The sequence below is a fragment of the Megalobrama amblycephala genome, linkage group LG9 (assembly GCF_018812025.1).
Source record: "Megalobrama amblycephala isolate DHTTF-2021 linkage group LG9, ASM1881202v1, whole genome shotgun sequence".
NCBI lineage: Eukaryota > Metazoa > Chordata > Actinopteri > Cypriniformes > Xenocyprididae > Megalobrama > Megalobrama amblycephala.
This window is the reverse complement of record NC_063052.1, coordinates 15,192,095-15,211,806: the sequence shown is the minus strand read 5'-3', so window position 1 is coordinate 15,211,806 and position 19,712 is coordinate 15,192,095. Positions and strand designations below refer to the sequence as shown.

Here is a 19,712-nt window from a genome sequence, read left to right as displayed (position 1 = left end):
GCACTGAAGTACCGCTGTCCTTCTGGGCATCATTCTTTCTCTACTTTTGCTCTCTCTCTCTCTTTTTTAATCATGTAAGTTGAAAACAGAGCTAAATGTGAAGAATCCTCTGCTGGAGTTTAGCAAAGAAACTCTCATTTCACCACCGCAATCTAACCCAATTCTCCAGTCCAAATCTGTGCGGAATAAATTGCCACAGAATACAAATGAAGGGGTTCAGAAGTCAAGATCTTGGCTTTTTTTAATGAGGACAAAAACCTATCAACACATCTAACCTGTTCTGCTTCATTTACTGCCTTGCTCTCCCTGGAGTCACTCCAGTTCTTCTTTTTTTTTCCTTGCGATTTGACTCTCTCTCTCGTTTCCCTCTTGGGCTTGGTTTCTACTGCTCTCCCCTCCTACATCTTCCAACATTTAAACCTTCACATTGCCAAGAGCGAACTCCGTTCCAGTAGGGAAAGGTCATTTTAAATAAATAAAGCAACGAGGAGGTATCTAGCCATCCCACACTCATGCGTTAAGACGCTGTGTGCCAGTTTTGTGATTTTTTCTCTCCTAAAGCTTCATTTGCCTGCAGGGCACCAGAGAGAGTTAAACAAGAGGAGCAGGACTTGAGAATCCACACCTACTCAATGGCTATGTCTGTGTTAGTCACGGAGCGCGGCTTGATTCTTTAAATGTTGTCGGCTCCTCAGCTATCTCGCTCTCGCTGTGGATCCTGATATATTAACATCCCCTGGAAGCATAGGCATGGCATTGCAGCTAAACAGCTGTGCTTGTTTGGTTTTGGTGAGATAAAAAATACAATAGTGTGTACAAGCATGAACAATGCGAAAGACATCAACAATACACAGCCATGAGACATCAAACCGAAACATTTTGCAAGACAGTGGCATACATCATGTGTTTGTTCTTCCCTCATATTTAAAATATTTATTTAAAAAAATCCTCATATTATGATCATAGGATCAATTTTAGTTTGTTCTTTCCTCATATTTAAAATATTTTAAAAATATATAAAATATTTTCCTCATATTTTGATCATAGGATCAATATTAGTGTTTGTTCTTTCCTCATATTTAAAATATATATATATATATATTTTCCTCATATTTTGATCATAGGATCAATTTTAGTGTTTGTTCTTCCAACATATTTAAAATATCTTTTATAAAAATATAAAATATTTTTTTCATATTATGATCATAGGATCATTTATCAATTTTAGTTTGTTCTTCCAATATATTTAAAATATTTAAAAAATATATATATAATATTTTCCTCATATTTTGATCAGGATCAATTTTAGTGTTTGTTCTTCCAACATATTTAAAATATTTTTTATAAAAATATAAAATATTTTTCTCATATTATGATCATAGGATCATTTATCAATTTATGTGTTTGTTCTTCCAACATATTTAAAATATTTAAAAATATATATATATATATATATATAATATTTTCCTCATATTTTGATCAGGATCAATTTTAGTGTTTGTTCTTCCAACATATTTAAAATATATATATATATATATATATATATATATATATATATATATATATATATATATATATAATATTTTCCTCATATTTTGATCAGGATCAATTTTAGTGTTTGTTCTTCCAACATATTTAAAATATTTAAAATATATATATATAATATTTTCCTCATATTTTGATCAGGATCAATTTTAGTGTTTGTTCTTCCAACATATTTAAAATATTTAAAAATATATATATATAATATTTTCCTCATATTTTGATCAGGATCAATTTTAGTGTTTGTTCTTCCAACATATTTAAAATATTTAAAAATATATATATATAATATTTTCCTCATATTTTGATCAGGATCAATTTTAGTGTTTGTTCTTCCAACATATTTAAAATATATATATATATATATATATATATATATATATATATATATATTTTTTTTTTTTTTTTTTTTTTTTTTTTTTTTTTTTCCTCATATTTTGATCAGGATCAATTTTAGTGTTTGTTCTTCCAACATATTTAAAATATTTAAAATATAGATATATAATATTTTCCTCATATTTTGATCAGGATCAATTTTAGTGTTTGTTCTTCCAACATATTTAAAATATTTAAAAATATATATATATAATATTTTCCTCATATTTTGATCAGGATCAATTTTAGTGTTTGTTCTTCCAACATATTTAAAAAAAAAAAAAAAAAAAAAAAAAAAATATATATATATATATATATATATATATATATATAAAATATTTTCCTCATATTTTGATCAGGATCAATTTTAGTGTTTGTTCTTCCAACATATTTAAAATATTTAAAATATATATATATAATATTTTCCTCATATTTTGATCAGGATCAATTTTAGTGTTTGTTCTTCCAACATATTTAAAATATTTAAAAATATATATAATATTTTCCTCATATTTTGATCAGGATCAAATTTAGTGTTTGTTCTTCCAACATATTTAAAATATTTTTTATAAAAATATAAAATATTTTCCTCATATTTTGATCAGGATCAATTTTAGTGTTTGTTCTTCCAATATATTTAAAATATTTAAAAATATATATAATATTTTCCTCATATTTTGATCAGGATCAATTTTAGTGTTTGTTCTTCCCTCATATTTAAAATATTTTAAAAAAAAATATAAAATATTTTCCTCATATTTTGATGATAGGATCATTAACAAATATCGCCTCCGGAAATCAATTTTGGCCACTACTGTATAAAAAATTATATTATGTTATTTAAATATATTTAATTATTAAAATGATTATTATTCTATTTAAATGTATCAATTGTATAACTAAATTATGTCTTTTAGGAAATTATTTTATTTTTATGTTTTTGTTATTTGTATTGTTTTCTATGTTCTATGGCCAAAGAAAGATTGTGTTATTGATTTTTTTTACTCTCATGATTTATATGCATCCTCCTAGAAATGCATTAATCTTTCAGTACAGCTGATGTTGGCTTGGTTAAGCGTTTGGATTTGCGTTCCATATCCCTTTTATTAGGTGCTCCTATTGTGCTCTTACAACATTCACCTGTGTAGTGTGTCCATATCACTGTGCCCAGCCCTGCCCTGAACACTCAGGGAATGCAGTGTGTTACATCATCTGGAGCAGCTTTATCAGATCCTGGAACAGTGGAGGGTAGAGGACTCTCAAAGGGTGTTTTGTCTTTCCCAGAGCTTAGAACTCTCTGAACTCACGGCTTACCCCGTCCAGACATGGGTATTTGTTTACAGCGGCCCAAATTTGGGGCTTTTTATCACAAGCTGGGAGAGGCTTTGGGAAGAGGAAGTGCTATAGAGCCGGGCTTCTTATCAGCAGATAGATACTAAAGCAAATCACTCGGGTAATCCAGCTGTCGTCTTTCAATTATTAGTTAAATAAACAGCAAATAAGTCGTTTGTCCAGCAGGGCTATAGCTATCAGTGATTGTTGTGTAAATTCATTTCTGCCGTTTTCTATTTGATTTATCTGTTTCCTTTCTCCTATGCTTCCCCTCCTTTCACTTTATTTCTTTTTTTACGCTATATTTATTTTCTGTATTGTCTATTACAAGTACTGTAATATTGTAAATAGTCATGCAAATAAAGCTTTTTTGACTCTAGTAACATCAGCATCACAATAACAATAATTAATCACCATACACTCTAAAAATGCTGGGTTAAAAACAACCCAAAATAAATAAAAAAATCAGACACATAATTACTAGAGGCAACAATAATAATCAAAACAAGCAATTTAATAAATGTGTATTGTTTAATTATTATTCATTAAATGTTAATGTATTAAACATATTAATAAATGTTCATTTCCAACATATTTTGGGTTATTTTATGCAGGCAATATAGTAATTTTTAAACTATGGTTGGGTTAAATAAAACTACCCAGCAGGTTGGGCAAACATTTAACCCAACCCCTGGGTTAAAACAACCCAACCGCTGGGTTAAAACACTGGGTTAAAACAACCCAACCGCTGGGTTAAAACAGCCCAACCATTGGGTTAAAACAGACAGTTCGCTGGGTTAAAAACAACCCAACCACTGGGTTAAAACAACCAATTTGCTGGGTTAAAACAGCCCAACCGCTGAGTTAAAATACTGGGTTAAAACAGCCCAACCGCTGGGTTAAAACAGACAATTCGCTGGGTTAAAACAACCCAACCACTGGGTTAATACAACCAATTTGCTGGGTTAAAACAACCCAACCACTGGGTTAAAACAGCCCAACCCCTGGGTTAAAACAACCCAACCACTGGGTTAAAACAACCAATTTGCTGGGTTAAAACTGCCCAACTGCTGGGTTAAAACAGCCCAACCCCTGGGTTAAAACAACCCAACCACTGGGTTAAAACAGCCCAACCCCTGGGTTAAAACAACCCAACCACTGGGTTAAAACAACCAATTTGCTGGGTTAAAACTGCCCAACTGCTGGGTTAAAACAGCCCAACCACTGGGTTTGTCCATTTTCAACCCAACTTGGGTTGCTTTTAACCCAGCATTTTTAACCCAGTGCATAATTTAGATAGAAATGTAATAATAATAATAATAATAATAATAATAGCATATATACACACTGTTGGGTGTAATTATTTACTAAGCAGTCTAATAACTGAAATTTAATTAATTTTCCCTTGAAAAAGTAAAGTAAGGGATTACTCTTAATTAATCTGTAATTTGAGTTACTTCTGATGCAATTTAATTAAATAACAGTACAGACTATAGAACAAATAGTACAGTAATCTAATTACACTGTTGAAGATGTCATTAGTAGCTAGTAACTACTTTTTTAGAGTAACAAACAAGATCGAAAGAAAGAAAAAAGAAAAAATAACCCTCCACCACCCATACAACATAAATCTCTAATCTAAATAACTGTATTTTTAAAAAACGAATTCTGCTCTGACTAATAATGTTATTATAGTGCAAAATGCTGCATTGAAAAGCTGAGTTAAAAGGAAACATTACATTAAAAATAAAAAAGTTAGTCAATGTTTAATGTGTAGAGTGATTAGAGCGGTCAGAAGTCCATCCACACTCTGAGAGACGCTCGGCTCTGGGAATGAATGGGTGCTGTAGAAGCCCCGCCCCATCCGGTTCTCCCGTCCAATGAAAACGCACGATGCACCATGATGGGACGTCACGCACACTGGCGTCGTGTCGGGATTGGAATGTAACAGAGTAACAATCGGAACAACTGAGCAATAGGTGACTGGGCTCGCGGATCAAGGAACTCCGTTGATTTTATTTGCGAAGGAAACATCCTGTAAAAGGGAAACGTCGCTTTCCAGAGCCGGCGTCCCGATGAAGAGGAAATCCACTTCTTGCGCGTGTGAAGGTCCACGGAGCGCGCTGGAATAAGAGAAATGCAGGGATTCGTGAGGTTACGGTGAACTGTTTTTGTTTCGGAGGTGAATGGAGCAGCGGTGGGCTTCAGTTTAGATTGGAAACGCCACGGCATCGTCGTTGTATTATTAACGACTTTACATCTTTTCCAGCGGGACCCCCTGCTCTCCAAAGGCGAACTCCATGAGTCAGTGCCGCCGCAACTCTCCGACGCGGCGTTTTTATTACTCCAACTTAAGTCAGTGAGTAAGCATACCTGATTGTGTGTTTATAATGATCTGAACAGCTTCGGATACGGCTGCGTTGTGAAATGTCGCTACTAGACAGACGAGCGAAGAGCCTGATGTAAAATCGCCCACATGCGCTGGATCAATCGCTTGCTGTTAGGTGATCGGAATCTGAAGAGTTGTAAATCCTCGCAGGCTGGAAGATGGCGGAGCAGTACTATAGCTGGAGGGGGTGGTGGTGCTGCTGCTGAGAGACAAACTTCCAACCGCTTGAGATTTATTTGCAAACACCGCGATCTGGACACATGCAGGCCAAAAAACGATATCTGATCTCGCTCTTGACTGGCGCCTTTCTAGTTCTGCTCTTTTACTTTGGAGGAGGAGGAGGGGTCCCGGGTCCGGCGGCCACGGGATCCAGGAGCCGACATGGATATAATCGTCCCGATCAGCCGTGGCCACACTTCTCGGATCCCTTACAACACTTGAGCCCGTGGGACCATTCGGACACGGAGGAATATAATGTGCACATATCGCCCAGGCAGAAGAGAGACGTTAACTCGAGCGTTTACAAGGGCAAAAGGTGCCGCATGCAATCATGCTTCGATTTCTCTCTCTGTCAGAGGAACGGATTCAAAGTGTACGTGTACCCGCAGCAGAAGGGCGAGAAGATCTCGGAAAGTTACCAGAATATTTTATCCACCATCGAGGGCTCTAGGTTTTACACTTCTGACCCTGGCCAAGCGTGTCTGTTCGTCCTGAGCTTGGACACTCTTGACCGCGACCAGTTATCGCCGCAGTACGTGCACAATCTCAAAACCAAGGTGCAGAGCTTGGCTCTTTGGAACAATGGTAGAAATCACCTCATATTTAATTTGTATTCGGGCACATGGCCTGACTACACGGAAGACTTGGGCTTTGACATCGGACAGGCCATGCTGGCCAAAGCAAGCATCAGTACTGAGAACTTCAGACCTAACTTTGACGTATCCATCCCCTTGTTCTCCAAGGAGCACCCAAGGACCGGTGGGGACAGGGGGTACTTGAAATACAACACCATTCCACCTTTTAGAAAGTATATGTTGGTATTTAAGGGGAAACGCTATTTGACCGGCATCGGCTCAGACACGAGGAATGCCTTATATCATGTTCATAACGCGGAGGATGTAGTTCTTCTCACCACCTGCAAACATGGCAAGGATTGGCAGAAACACAAGGACGCGCGATGTGACAAGGACAACGCCGAGTATGACAAGTGAGTCCCTCAAACTTGTGTTTTTCTCATATGATCGTGTCATCAAACATCTTTTTTTTTTTTTTTACTACATGGAAATGTCATAAAAATATTAAAACATAAAGTCACAAATGTGCTTTTTACACTTAGAGATGGGTTAACTCTCATATATCACCTGGTTTCAAGATTTCACCTAAGTCTTACGTTTTTATTTGAATATTTATGAGGTCAGTACATTGACTGGATGAATATGCTACAGATTAATCGCGTATTCAATTAATTGTATTGTTCTCAGTTTCTAATAACTTGATAGCTTACCTGTGAAGTTGTCGCCATTTGGTTGTCTGTTCTAACGGTTTCCTTCAGCAAAACTATACAGCGCGCGAAAGTAGCTAACTGCCGCTTTAGATCCACCATTCACCAGTTATTTTTTTTACCACATGGAACTGTCGTTAGAAAATAAAAATTAAAGTCACAAAAATGTGCTTTTTACACTTAGCCATGGATTATCATATCTCCTGGTTAGTTAGGTTTCAAGATTTCACCTAAGTTTTAACGTTTTTATTTGAATTATGAGGTCAGTACACTGACTGGATGAATATGCTGCAGATTAATGGCGTATTAATCCAATTAATTGTATTGTTCTCAGTTTCTAATAACCTGATAGCTTACCTGTTAAGTCGTCATCATTCTGTTCTAACGGTTTTAACGGTTTCCTTCAGCAAAACTATAAAGCGCGCGAAAGTAGCTAACTGCTGCTTTAGAACCACCATTCACCAGTTATTTTTTTTACAACATGGAACTGTCATGAATTAAAATTCAAAGTCACAAAAATGTGCTTTTTACACTTAGCCATGGGTTAAGCTTTCCTGTAGCTCAGCTGTTAGAGCGTGGCACTAGCAATGCCAAGGTCATGGGTTCGATCCCAGGGATTGCACATACTCAGATACAAATGTATAGTATAATGCAATGTAAGTCGCTTTGAATAAAAGCGTCTGCCAAATGCATAAATGTAAATGTTAACTCTCATATCTCCTGGTTATTCAAGTTTCAAGATTTCACCAAAGTTTTTATTTGAATATTTCTCGTTTTCCAATAACTTAATAGCTTACCTGTGAAATCCTCGTCATTTAGCCTACATCTATTTCTAACGGTTTCAACGGTTTCCTTCGATCGGCAAAATTATAGAGGGTATGCACGTGACGTCACCGTCGACCGTTATGACTGCGGTCACACCCATTGGTCACCCCATTGGTTTTCAGCGTGAATGCCGCGAAAAACACACAAAACGCATCCAAAACGGGAAAGAGCTTTGCGACTGACTTTACAAATAGCTTTGACACAAAATCTGAGGTATATTTTTACAGACTGCGAAAGCTATAGGAAAAAATAAGCAAATAGGTCGCTGCAATTCACAGAAACAGCTGGACTCCAAGCAAAGAAACATGTTTTGCAGTTATCATTTGTGTCAAAATGTTGGATTTTTGGGTAAAATCATACCCTATATATTGTATTGTGCTGACAACTCATCAATTAAATATTTACGATATTATATTCTGCATAATTGGGTGTTTTTAAATAAACGCTGACAAAAACTATACCCCCGGTTCCACAGACAAGGCTTAAGCTAGTCCTAGACTAAAATGCATGTTTGAACTGTTTCAACTGAAAGAAACTTGCTCTGAGATATCTCAAAATATGTCAGTGCAACTGTTTTGTCTCAAGATGCACATCAGTAATATTTTTTTCTAAGACACATTTATAAAATTACTTCAATGCCCTAATTGAACTAAGGCCTAATCCTGGTTTAGCTTAAGCCCTGACTGTGAAATCGGGCCTACAAGTTTTAGGGCTGGACGATATGACGGAATATATAACATTGATATAAGTGATTACTCGGATTTAGACTTGCCTATATTGTATTTATATAAAGCGTTCACAGGCCGATTTGCTTTATGTATTTCTCCAGCGTCGAAATCGGCACACATATAAACACGATTTCTGGCTGCATGTCAATCCATGGATTAGGTTTCTTTGACATGATATAAGGAACACTTTCGACCCCAACCTTTAGTGTAATCATTTGTTTTACTTGCGTTTTTGCAGTTTCCCCTATTAAATCCAGTCATGCAGCAGGTTCTTTTGCCACTCAGTCCAGCTGAGGGAGTGCGTTCTGGCGGGAAAGTGACGTCTATGCATACCCTCTATACAGCACGAGAAAGTAACTGCCCCTTTACTAGGCGCATGAATATTTACTTAGGTAAACACAGAGGCACTTTATGATTGGTTGTTAGTTATTTCACACTCCATTGGCACCACAGGGTTTCATAACCCAGGGATAGTTCACTCAAAACTGAAAATTTTGTCATTTACTCTCCCTCAAGTCGTTCCAAACTTGTATGAACTTCTCTCTCCTGCTGAACACAAAAGATGATATTTTGAAGATTATTAGTAACTAGTAATCCCTTTTGACTTCAATAGTATGTTTTTTTTTTTCCCATACTATGGAAGTCAATGGCCATCTGCTTGATTACCCGCATTCTTCAAAATATCATCTTGTGTGTTCAGCGGAAGAAAAGAAATTTGTACAGGTTTGGAACAACTTGAGACTGAGTAAATAATGACAGAATTTTCATTTTCGGTTGAACGGTTCCATTAAATGCGGCATAAACCATGTTTTAAAAATACAAGTGTGAAACCTTGCTTAACTCTGAGATATGCATGGCCTTAACCTGAGGTTTTAAACGAACGTAAAGCACAAAGTCAATAGCCTGTGATATTTTGGGAAACTGGTTACCATGGTAAAACCTTGTATGGGGAAGTTGCCTGTACATTGCAAATTGGGTCACAATGTATTTTATTGTTTGCAATGTGTACATTGGAATTACATAAATACTAATGTTTCATAATTACACTTTCTTGCTGTTGTGATTATAATAACAGAATATAAGTTGGACCTCTCTGGACTACTTGACTTGAAAGATGTTTTGTAGAGTGTCACGCTGTCCAATTTTACCCAGCAATGTGCCATTTTTATGCAAGCTGTTTCAGTGAGTTGTGTCATCTTGAATATTTTTGAAGCGGCGCCTTCATGTGCCATGGAGACCAGCAGGGCTCCCGGGGTATGTGTTTTACACCGGATTGCGAAACGCTTTTATTGCTTTTAGACAGCCATTGACATGACAAACACATTCCCAGGTACAGTAGTGAGCCGTAATCCTTTCGGTTTTTATATCCCAACTCTGTTGCACTCATTTTAAAACACCTCCACCATGGGAATTTCACCCTAATCTCGGATATTATAGCAACCCAATCAGGATATGTTTGGACACGTCTCATATGCCCGAAATATAATGCGAGGGAACGGGCGTACGACCTTGCATAATTAGAAAGCTGACCCAGTGTAAATAAACCGTAATTGGAATCTTTTTTTGTCCTGAAATGTTAACACGCTCGCAAGTAGATCCGTCACGCTAGCTGTGATTTCTGATTAAACGGATAGAAGTTAATCAATAATCCGCCTTTAACTGTTGCCGTTCTCTAGAAGTGAATGGACTGCATAGTCAAGCACATTGAATCACAATCCGTTAGAATTCACTGATAATTTCACTGTACATTGTGAGAGTAATTACCTGGTGCATATCACTTCAAAACAGCCTGAGTGCTCATTAATGGGATTTCAGACTCAGCACCTAGAGGAAGTCAGCGCTCTTCCTCCCGCTCTAGAGCCCACTCCTGGTTAGTCATGGCACTAATGCTGGTCGGTGTGCAGATATTTTTGGCACCATGTTTCTCCCTCCCATGATGCTGCTGAGGTGCTTCTCAGCAGGATGTGGTGCTGTTAATTGGAGTGTAAGTGTGTGTGTGTGTGTCTGTAAGACAGAACAGCTGTTTGGAACATGAGCGAGCTGAGCCATGCAAAAATGACCCAGCTGACTGGAGTCTGCAAAATTTATTTACCGGTATTTATTTTTTATTTGGTGACTTGGCTGGGGTCAATGCTAAAGATTTTTCTGCTCTTCAAATTTTTACTTTTTCCATGCCAAAATGTTCACTTGGCCCCACCACAAAAAAAGTAATAAATAAAATAAAATAGGCCTAGTTATTGTTTTCATGTTTTTGACCCATAATGTTATGGCACCAAAAACTAGTCTAAATTTCAAATATTGTTTATGTAAGCTGTCAGCAATAAAAATAAGATCAAATGATGAGCAATAGCACAAATAAATACAACAGAACAAACAAATTAAATATACTGTAGGTCTAAAGACCTGTACACACTGGGACGAATATCGCACGCTCTTATCGTCAGCGTTTTTCGAGACGTTTTTTGTGTTCATACCCAAGCGATTTTTCAGAGTGAACGTGCAAATGCACTCCCTGCCGGTATATGGTGCTTGTGCTTAAAGGTAGTGCAAATAAACATATTTATGATATTAATAAAGTTAAAGAAGATAAAAATGCAGATATAAAATGGCATACGTATGACATATGAGAGATGGTAGTCAGAAACGGTAGTGCAAATAAACATATTTATGAAATAGACATTCTCAACTATATTTCTTGAATGTAAAAGGAAAAAAAACTGTAAAAATACAGAAATAATACATATCTATTGGTGTGGCCAAGAACTGGCAGAGCACCCATAGCGTGCATCTCCATCAGCTCCCTATTTCAGTAGTCAGGGCACTGATCAGGGAGTCGGCCACATTCATTTACACGACCTAGGAAGCTAGGGAGCTGATTGAGACGCAGGGATAGTTTGTAGGGGTCTTCCTCGTCTACTTACTCAGTGCTCATATTGTTATGAAAGTTTAGCATTTGCTTTTGTTTTTAATCCTTGCTAATTTAAACATTCAAGTGCAAGAAGACACAAAAGAGAACTTAATTCAGAACTCACGCGCTGTTTGAAGGCGGCTTTCTGGTTGTGCGCTTCAGATGCACAGCGTGCAAGTATTGAATTGAGTTCTCTTTTTCGTGTCTTCTTGCTCTTGAATATTTAAATTGGCAAGGTTTTAAAACGTGCAAATGATAAACGTTTGTGATGATGCATAACTTGCCTGTCAACTGTGCCCGGGCCGTCCTTATTGTCAAGCCCTGGTTGGCGTGATTCGACTGCGTGATTTTCCAGCTTTTAGAATGACTTGCATCTGAATGGTTTCAGGCACCGCTGGTCCGACACAGTGAGCCTGCCAGACTTAAAGTTGAGACTTGGCCCTGCGACTGAAATTCCTCCATGCCATGGTTTGGAATTTACCAAGCTGGAATAACTCAGCAGTGCCGAGCGTTATTAAACAATAGATTCATTCAGTACTGTGTCACAAAGCACAGCGCTGGTCACTTCCCCAGCTGGAAGAGTGGAGGAAATCCGATCTGCCTCAGTGTGATTTGTGGAAGTTGTCACATTGATCTGATACAGATGAAGGAAATTATTTCAAATCCCCCTGCTGCAAATGATATTCAGTCTGGTATTAGACTCTAAAACTTTTTTTGGTACTATTAAATTGTAAAAATCGTGTTTCCTGGAAAATGAGTCACTGCGTAGATATAGAAGGGGTAATATTTGCAATGTCAACATTTTTCCCTTTAGAGTATCTGTGTTTTTTCCTCTGTTAATCCCTAACCAGATTTTTTATTAACGGTGTCCTTCTCACGAGGCCATTCAAGGACACCACAAAGACCAAATTTAATATTTCACCTATTATTCCTGCTCATAGCCTATTAAATCATTCCAAGAACACAAAAGAAAAACTAGTTTCGTCAGCTTTAGTTGATGGACGGCTTTCTGTTGGTGCATGTGCTGCACGTCATCGTTACACTGGTGAATAGAATGAAGTTGCATTAGTTTTTATGTAGTGAACACTGTAGTTTAATTTGTTTAAAACGAGGCACTTCTATCCCACTGTTTCTCTTATTTGTTTCTCTTGTCACATTAATAAATCATGAATTTTTCATGATCTCACCTCAGTCAGATAAAGTAGTGGCCCGAGCTTGTGTGACAAATGCTAATGTGAGGTAATTAGCCTGAATAGAGTTCTGCTTAATTACTGTTCGTTGATTATATATTTTCTGTGCATAATGTGCTTGGGCTAAGGCTGGCTTTATCTGATCGCAGCACTGGATAAATTGCATGTTAAAGCGAGGAGGTAATTTGTGTGTGTTTAGTTTGAACTGTTTCCTTCACAGGAATTCTGCTGTAATTGAATGTTTTTTGATCTTTAAAAGAATATTGGAGATGTTGAGGCGTGGATATTGTCCCAGCAGGTTTGTTATGTGTATTTGTGTGGGTGGTCAACACCCCCTATTTTCTCCATCCCAGTCTGGGAGACTCATTGACCCACTTTCAGTGGGATTACCACAGGAAAATTCCCTCCGGCCACAAAAAAGACCACCAGACGGATTCAGAAATGGTCATTGCCGTCAATTATTACTAAGTGTAACTACAACCAACTCTTGGGGGTAAAAAGAAAACTAGCATGCTTTGAAGTTAAGTTCTGAATGTTAAAATCTAGTACAAGCCGTAGCAACAGAACTGGCAGTAATTGGGGAAAAAGGAACGCAAAAAAGATTATTTTTATCCAAAGCCTGTCAATGAGCTCTTGAAGAGTACGAGTTCATAAGTGGCATCGGAAAAGCATCTTTCATTCCTTCTCCAGGAAAACATGTTTTCTGAAAGGAATTTGCAGAGCAGGCCATTGATTGGTTCACAGTTGAGTGGGATTTCTAAGAGGGAATGTCTTTTTTAAGGAAATTATTTAGGTCTTGCTTTCTAAATGTATCTGAAGTGTTAATTTACTCTTCTGGCTCGGTGAGATTATTTCTCCCAACATTAATATACACTACCGTTCAAAAGTTTGAGTTTTTAAATGCATTTATTTAATTAAAAATACAGTAAAATTGTGAAATATTTTTTCGATTTAAAATAACAATTTTCTATGTGAATATATAGTGAAGTGTAATTTATTCCTGTGATCAAAGCTGAATTTTCAGCATCATTACTCTAGTCTTCAGTGTCACATGACCCTTCAGAAATCATTCTTATATGCTGATTTGCTGCTTAAGAAAATTCTTTAGTTACTTTTGATCAATTTAATGCATAAAACTATTAATTTCTTCAACTTTTCAATGGTAGTGTACAAAAAAGCAAATGGTTTCACACACATTTATTTGAGTCTTGAGTCATTTATCTGCTGAAATGTTGACGTCAGTGCTGAGATGGGCTGTAAGGGTGCTGGTCTCCCCCGTGACCATTAGCCACGAGCATTAGCCATGGCCTTTTAATCCAGCTCTCAGGGGAGAAAGTCTTCCACTACTGCTGTGGTTTTCACTGTCTGTAGATCAGCCTCACAGTGTAACACAGCAGTTTGCATGCTAATTTGGTGCTAAAAGAGGCAATCCACCCTTCCTCAACACCAGACTTGTCAGATTCAGCTTCACACTCATTCTGGGACGGATGAAGACATCTGCAGCAGTCAAATGTTTAGAAATGCAGGTGTCATTTAGTGTTGCTAAAACGCTTAAGATTTTTTCCGCAGAAGATTTTGAAATGACAGATCATATAACAATGTTAAGAATTAGTTTTTCTGCTGTAAATTAGAGATGCATGATTTTGGGTAAATAGATTTTTTTTCTTTCAAACAGATAACTATTTTCTCACGATTCTGAACGGACGACACAACAAAATAGCATGTAATTTACTAGAGGGTTTGGCAAAATGTCAATTGCTGCAGTCTATTTAAAATGTTTAATCTGAATGAATTACTAAAAAAATCAGGTTGAGTGAATGATTCAACGACTCACTCATAAAGACTTCACTTGTTTCATTACTGGATGAATCAATGTTTTTTGAGGGAATCTCTTGAATGAATGAAACAATGACAGATACATTTTTAAGTTTCTTGTCGCCACCTACTGGTGTAATGATGTAATTGATACAATCTTTATTTGAAGCATCAAGTTACTTTCAAAAGGTGATTTACTCTATTTTGACATTGGGGTTTATATCCTAACTATAAACTTTTATCCCAGTACTTCTGTAACACAGAAATAATGATACCATGTGGTTTGAAAAGACTGTTTTTGAAGCTGTATACATGACAACTGCTGTGATTTTGTCAAATTACTAGACAGGCGAATCATTGTCATTTAGGAATGAGATCATGTGGGTTGTTGAATCAAGATCGCCATCTTTTAACAATTCATTGTGCAGCTCAGCTGATGTCTAACTTGGTATACATGACATTGAATATGCAAAGCATTAAATACACATTTTGCGTCATGATTTCAGCTGAAGCTGCTGGTTTGGGTGTTTTTACAACTTCAGGGTAATTTAAGGATTTTATTAGAGTTGTATCATGGACTCTATCAAACTAAATATTGAAACAAGGCTCTCACAGTTCGGCCCGCAAGGAGCAAAAACAAACATTTTTCAACTCTGTTCTGAGGAATTTGAAGGGGAATTGCTTAAATTCTTTGTATTGCTTTTTTTTTTTATGTGTCATACATACAAATCTACTGGGAGACTGTATAGGACAGTGGGGGGCTGCTATAGAAAGAGCGTTTTGTTTAAGCGCTAGCTGATCTAATGGCTCGCGCCCAAGCCGTTTTATGTTTTGATTTGACTACCTCTCCAGTGAAACGGCTCTCTTGCCCCCGGGCGCTGAGGGGCTCCTTTGTGCGAAAGTTTGCTCAGATTCTTTCGCAGCCTGTGCCTTGTTGACACCGCGGCCCCTTCTCATCCCCCACAGGAACCCCCGTCCTCTGCCAAAAGCTCTGAAACAACTTCCCCCTCCCCCTTCAGACTTCCCATGTTTTCCCCCCTCAGAAGTCGGATTCACAACACTGAAACAAGCCTGATAGCTTTTGAATTCTGGAAGGCATCAAACAAAAGGCCACACAGAGACACTGGCTTCCATGATACTTCATGGTTCAGTGCCTGAGCCGTGTGGCTTGTTGAAGGGATTTTCCCAAAAATGAAAATTCTTTCATTATTTATTCACTCTCATGTCTTTCCAGACCTGTAGGATTGTTTGTCTTCGGTGAAATAGACACAATAAAAGCCAATGAGGCTGTTTTGGACCCCATTGACTTCCATTGCATTGGCAAAAACCTACTTGAAAATAACATCTTTTATATTCTACAGAAGAAAATCAACACACCAGCTACCGCAATCACACATAACACCCTAGAATAGTGGCGACAAGCTTTGGTTAACACCTTTATTGACACAGTATGCCGTTTTCTCGCACAGGAAGCAATGGTTTAATTATTTCTTACGCCAAGGTCTCGTCAGATAAGACACGTATGAATGTTTATAGAGAGTCTGGGGTAAAGTTCCGCTTTGACTTCGCCATTCTGATGCAGTCTTCAAAAATAAAAAAGATAAAGGGACCTTGAAGTGAAAATCGGTTTTCACGTAGATCTCATTAAAGGAGCTTGTTTTTTGTTGTCGGTGGTTGTAACCTTTAATTATAAATGTTTTTCATGTTCTATAAATAATATGGCGTCAAGGATTGCTAAGTAGTCAAGAAAGCTTTTCACATGATTCAGAGCTTTGACCTGAGCAGGGTTCAACTTTCAGTGGTGTAAATGGGTTGTTTACTTGTTCTAAGGCAGTCATGATAATGACATTTTGGCTGGCTAAAAATTAATTAACAATATTATTATCCACTTTCTTTCAGCATAAAAATCATATAGAAAAAGAGGCCTATATAATGTTCTATAAGGCTTTGAAAATATTGCACATTGGTAGAATGGCGTGAATAATACTACATATTTTTTAATAATTCAGTCTCTTTGATCCACTTTAGTTTTAGTTCACTTTTCATTCTATTTTGTTTTTTTGCAACCAAGCTTATTAACTGTTATATATTTACCCTATGAAATCCATTTTATTTTTTTCCAAATTTACAATTTTAATTTTTCTGGATTGTTTTTTTTTTTTTTTTTCTAGACTCTTATTTAATGGTTAAATGAATTGCATGTCTAATGAATTGATAATAACGTTTATACAATTTAACAACAATTTATTAAAAGTTTAATACAATGTATTTTTATTTTTCTATGAAATACATTTTTTCTTTCAAATTCAGTTTTATTTTTCCCAAATTCCATAGTTTGTTTTAATTTTTCTGCATTCTAAAAACAAAAACAAAAAACAAAAAATTCTGCATTCTAAAATTTTAAAAATCAAAAAGCCTATCATTCAAAAAACTCTAACAACTTTTTTTATTTTTATTTATTTATTTTTTTTTAACAATAATATGGCCATATGAAGTGTTTTATAAATATTATTATCAAAAGTGTGGCAATCAAATGAAGGCATAAAACATTAACAATTTATTTAAAAAAAATTAAAATGAACATTAAGGGAGTTAAATTCTACTGTACAATAGTAATATTTCTGTTATAATATCTTCAAGTTAAACTGAACTTTTATTTTGACAGGTTGTCATGAAGACCTTTGAGTTTTTTTAGTTTTCCTCAAATTTAAATGTAGTATAGTGAGACGGCAGAAGCTGAAAACACCTTGAACATAATCATTTAATATTCACAGGCATAAATCCATATCTCAGTTTAAGTGTACAGCCCTCATTTGGTTTATTCCTCAAATTTTTCAAATTCCATGACATACATTATATGGTAAATACCATTTTTATGACTGGATTCTGCAATTCCATCCATGTTTTCTGCATCGCGGAACTAATTAATTAATATTTAATTTTAATATATTACTCTCTTCAGTTGAGGGTGTGTTTAATTTTGAATGCAATTAATTTATTTTTCATTTGTTCATTTAAAATTGCATCTTTGTAGGGCAAAATTACTTTTGGAATTTAAAATATACAATAATCACAGTTATCTCAAGGCCTAACTTCATTACATTAACATTCCTAGCCAAAACAGACGAGATATCAGAGATCAAATAAAGCCAGCTGTATAGTGATCCAGACATTATAATTATTCAACCTGACCTTGACTGTCTTTCCCATCCAGATTAATGTTCCTCTGTGATTATTTTTCACTACAGCTAAGAAGACAAGGTCACTGTTGAATATAATATTGGTTGATTTTGCAACTCATCGTGGACTGAAAGCGAATGGTATCATAACAGCCTTAAACTTTGCAGTTACATCATAACTATCAGTGCATGTTTTGAACATGTGACACAACTGAGAGCGCGCTTGTTTACTCGCAGGTATTGTGGAGTATCTGCATGTTTGGTTCCTAATCTCCTCCCGTTTTAGTCCGGTGCTCCTTTTGGCTTCCCATCAGGCAGAATTATGTCTGTGACTTTCTTTGTTATCGTCTGCCTCAAAGAAAAATGGTGGTTTAACATGAGCTCTGGGTGAGCCGTGTGATGCGGTTCTTCATCGTTTCATGTGCTTACGTGATGGAGGGAACACAACACGCATGTTTTTTTTTAAATTCAGTGACTTATTTTTAACCCGTGTCGTCTTTGCTCTGCGTCTGGGTTAGCGGCGTTCGCAGCATCAAAGTGAAAAAGGCCTTCTGTGCTGAAAATCTGTTCTTCCCCTTCCTCCTGAGCTTGCAGTGATGGTGTCGCCGGCGAAGTGTTTCACCACAGAATACTGAGAATAAGATGGTGTTTTAACAGTACTGTGGTGATGATACGTGTTGAAATGTGTCGGGCTCGACTTCATGATGTTAGACTAGAACCAAACTAACCATTGAGCTTCCAGAGCACAGGAAACGCATCAGTGACACTCACTGAACGTGACAGAATATCTGTCTGTAACATCCTTGCGTTCTTTTACTATTGTTCTCATTCTTTTTCTATCGTTCTGTCATTCCTTTTCTGTCGTTCTATCATTCTATTGTTTTTTTTCGCTTGGCTGTCTTTTCCTATCATTGTTGTTTTTCTATCATTCCATTGTTTTCTATTGTTCTATATCATTCTATCGTCTATCTATCATTCTTTTTCTATTCTATTGTTTTTCTATCATTCTATCGTTCTTTTTCTATCATTCATCATTCTTTTTCTGTTCTATCGTTCTTTTTCTATCATCCCATCATTTTCTATTGTTCTATCATTCTATATCATTCTATCGTCTGTCATATATCATATATCTATATCATTCTTTTTCTATTCTATTTTTTTTCTATCATTCTATCGTTTTTTATCATTCTATTGTTCTTTTTTCTATCATTTTTGTCATTCCATTATTTTTCTAGCATTCTTTTTCTATTCTATTGTTTTTTCTATTCTATCTGTCTGTCATTCTGTCTATCATTCTACTGTTTTTCTCATTCTATCATTCTTTTTTCTATAGTTCTATATCATTCTGTCGTTCTATCATTCTATTGTTTTTTTCTATCGCTTGTCTTCCTATCATTGTTGTTTTTCTATCATTCTATATTGTTCTATATCATTCTATCGTCTATCTATCGTTATTTTTCTATTCTATTGTTTTTCTATCATTGAATCGTTCTTTTTCTATCATTCATCATTCTTTTTCTGTTCTATCGTTCTTTTTCTATCATCCCATCATTTTCTATTGTTCTATCATTCTATATCATTCTATCGTCTGTCTGTCATTCTTTTTCTATCATTCTATCATTCTTTTTCTTTTTTCTATCATTCTATTGTTCTTTTTCTCATTCTATAATTTTTTTCTATCATTCTATCATTCTTTTTCTATCATTCTGTTCTTTTTCTATCGTTCTATCATTCTGTCGTTCTGTCTATCATTCTATTGTTGTTCTATTGTTCTATCGTTCTATCATTCTATCGTCTGTCTGTGTCATTCTTTTTCTATCATTTGTTTTTCTGTCATTCTGTTCTCATTTTATCGTTCTTTTTCTATCATTCTATCATTCTTTTTATTCTGTTCTTTTTCTATCGTTCTATATCATTCTGTCGTTCTG

The 19,712-nt window shown here is 35.9% G+C and overlaps 1 protein-coding gene across 1 annotated transcript in view; it reads left to right on the top strand.

The window, feature by feature from the left end:
* Positions 1-5,162: 5,162 nt before the first annotated feature.
* The window catches only part of ext1b (exostosin glycosyltransferase 1b), a 97,195-nt gene continuing 82,645 nt past the window's right edge, over positions 5,163-19,712 (top strand). Inside the window, exon 1 of the mRNA XM_048201801.1 lies at positions 5,163-6,845. Within this exon, the coding sequence (XP_048057758.1) occupies positions 5,899-6,845 (947 nt within the window). The 5' untranslated portion in view covers positions 5,163-5,898. The remainder of the gene's footprint in view (positions 6,846-19,712) is intronic.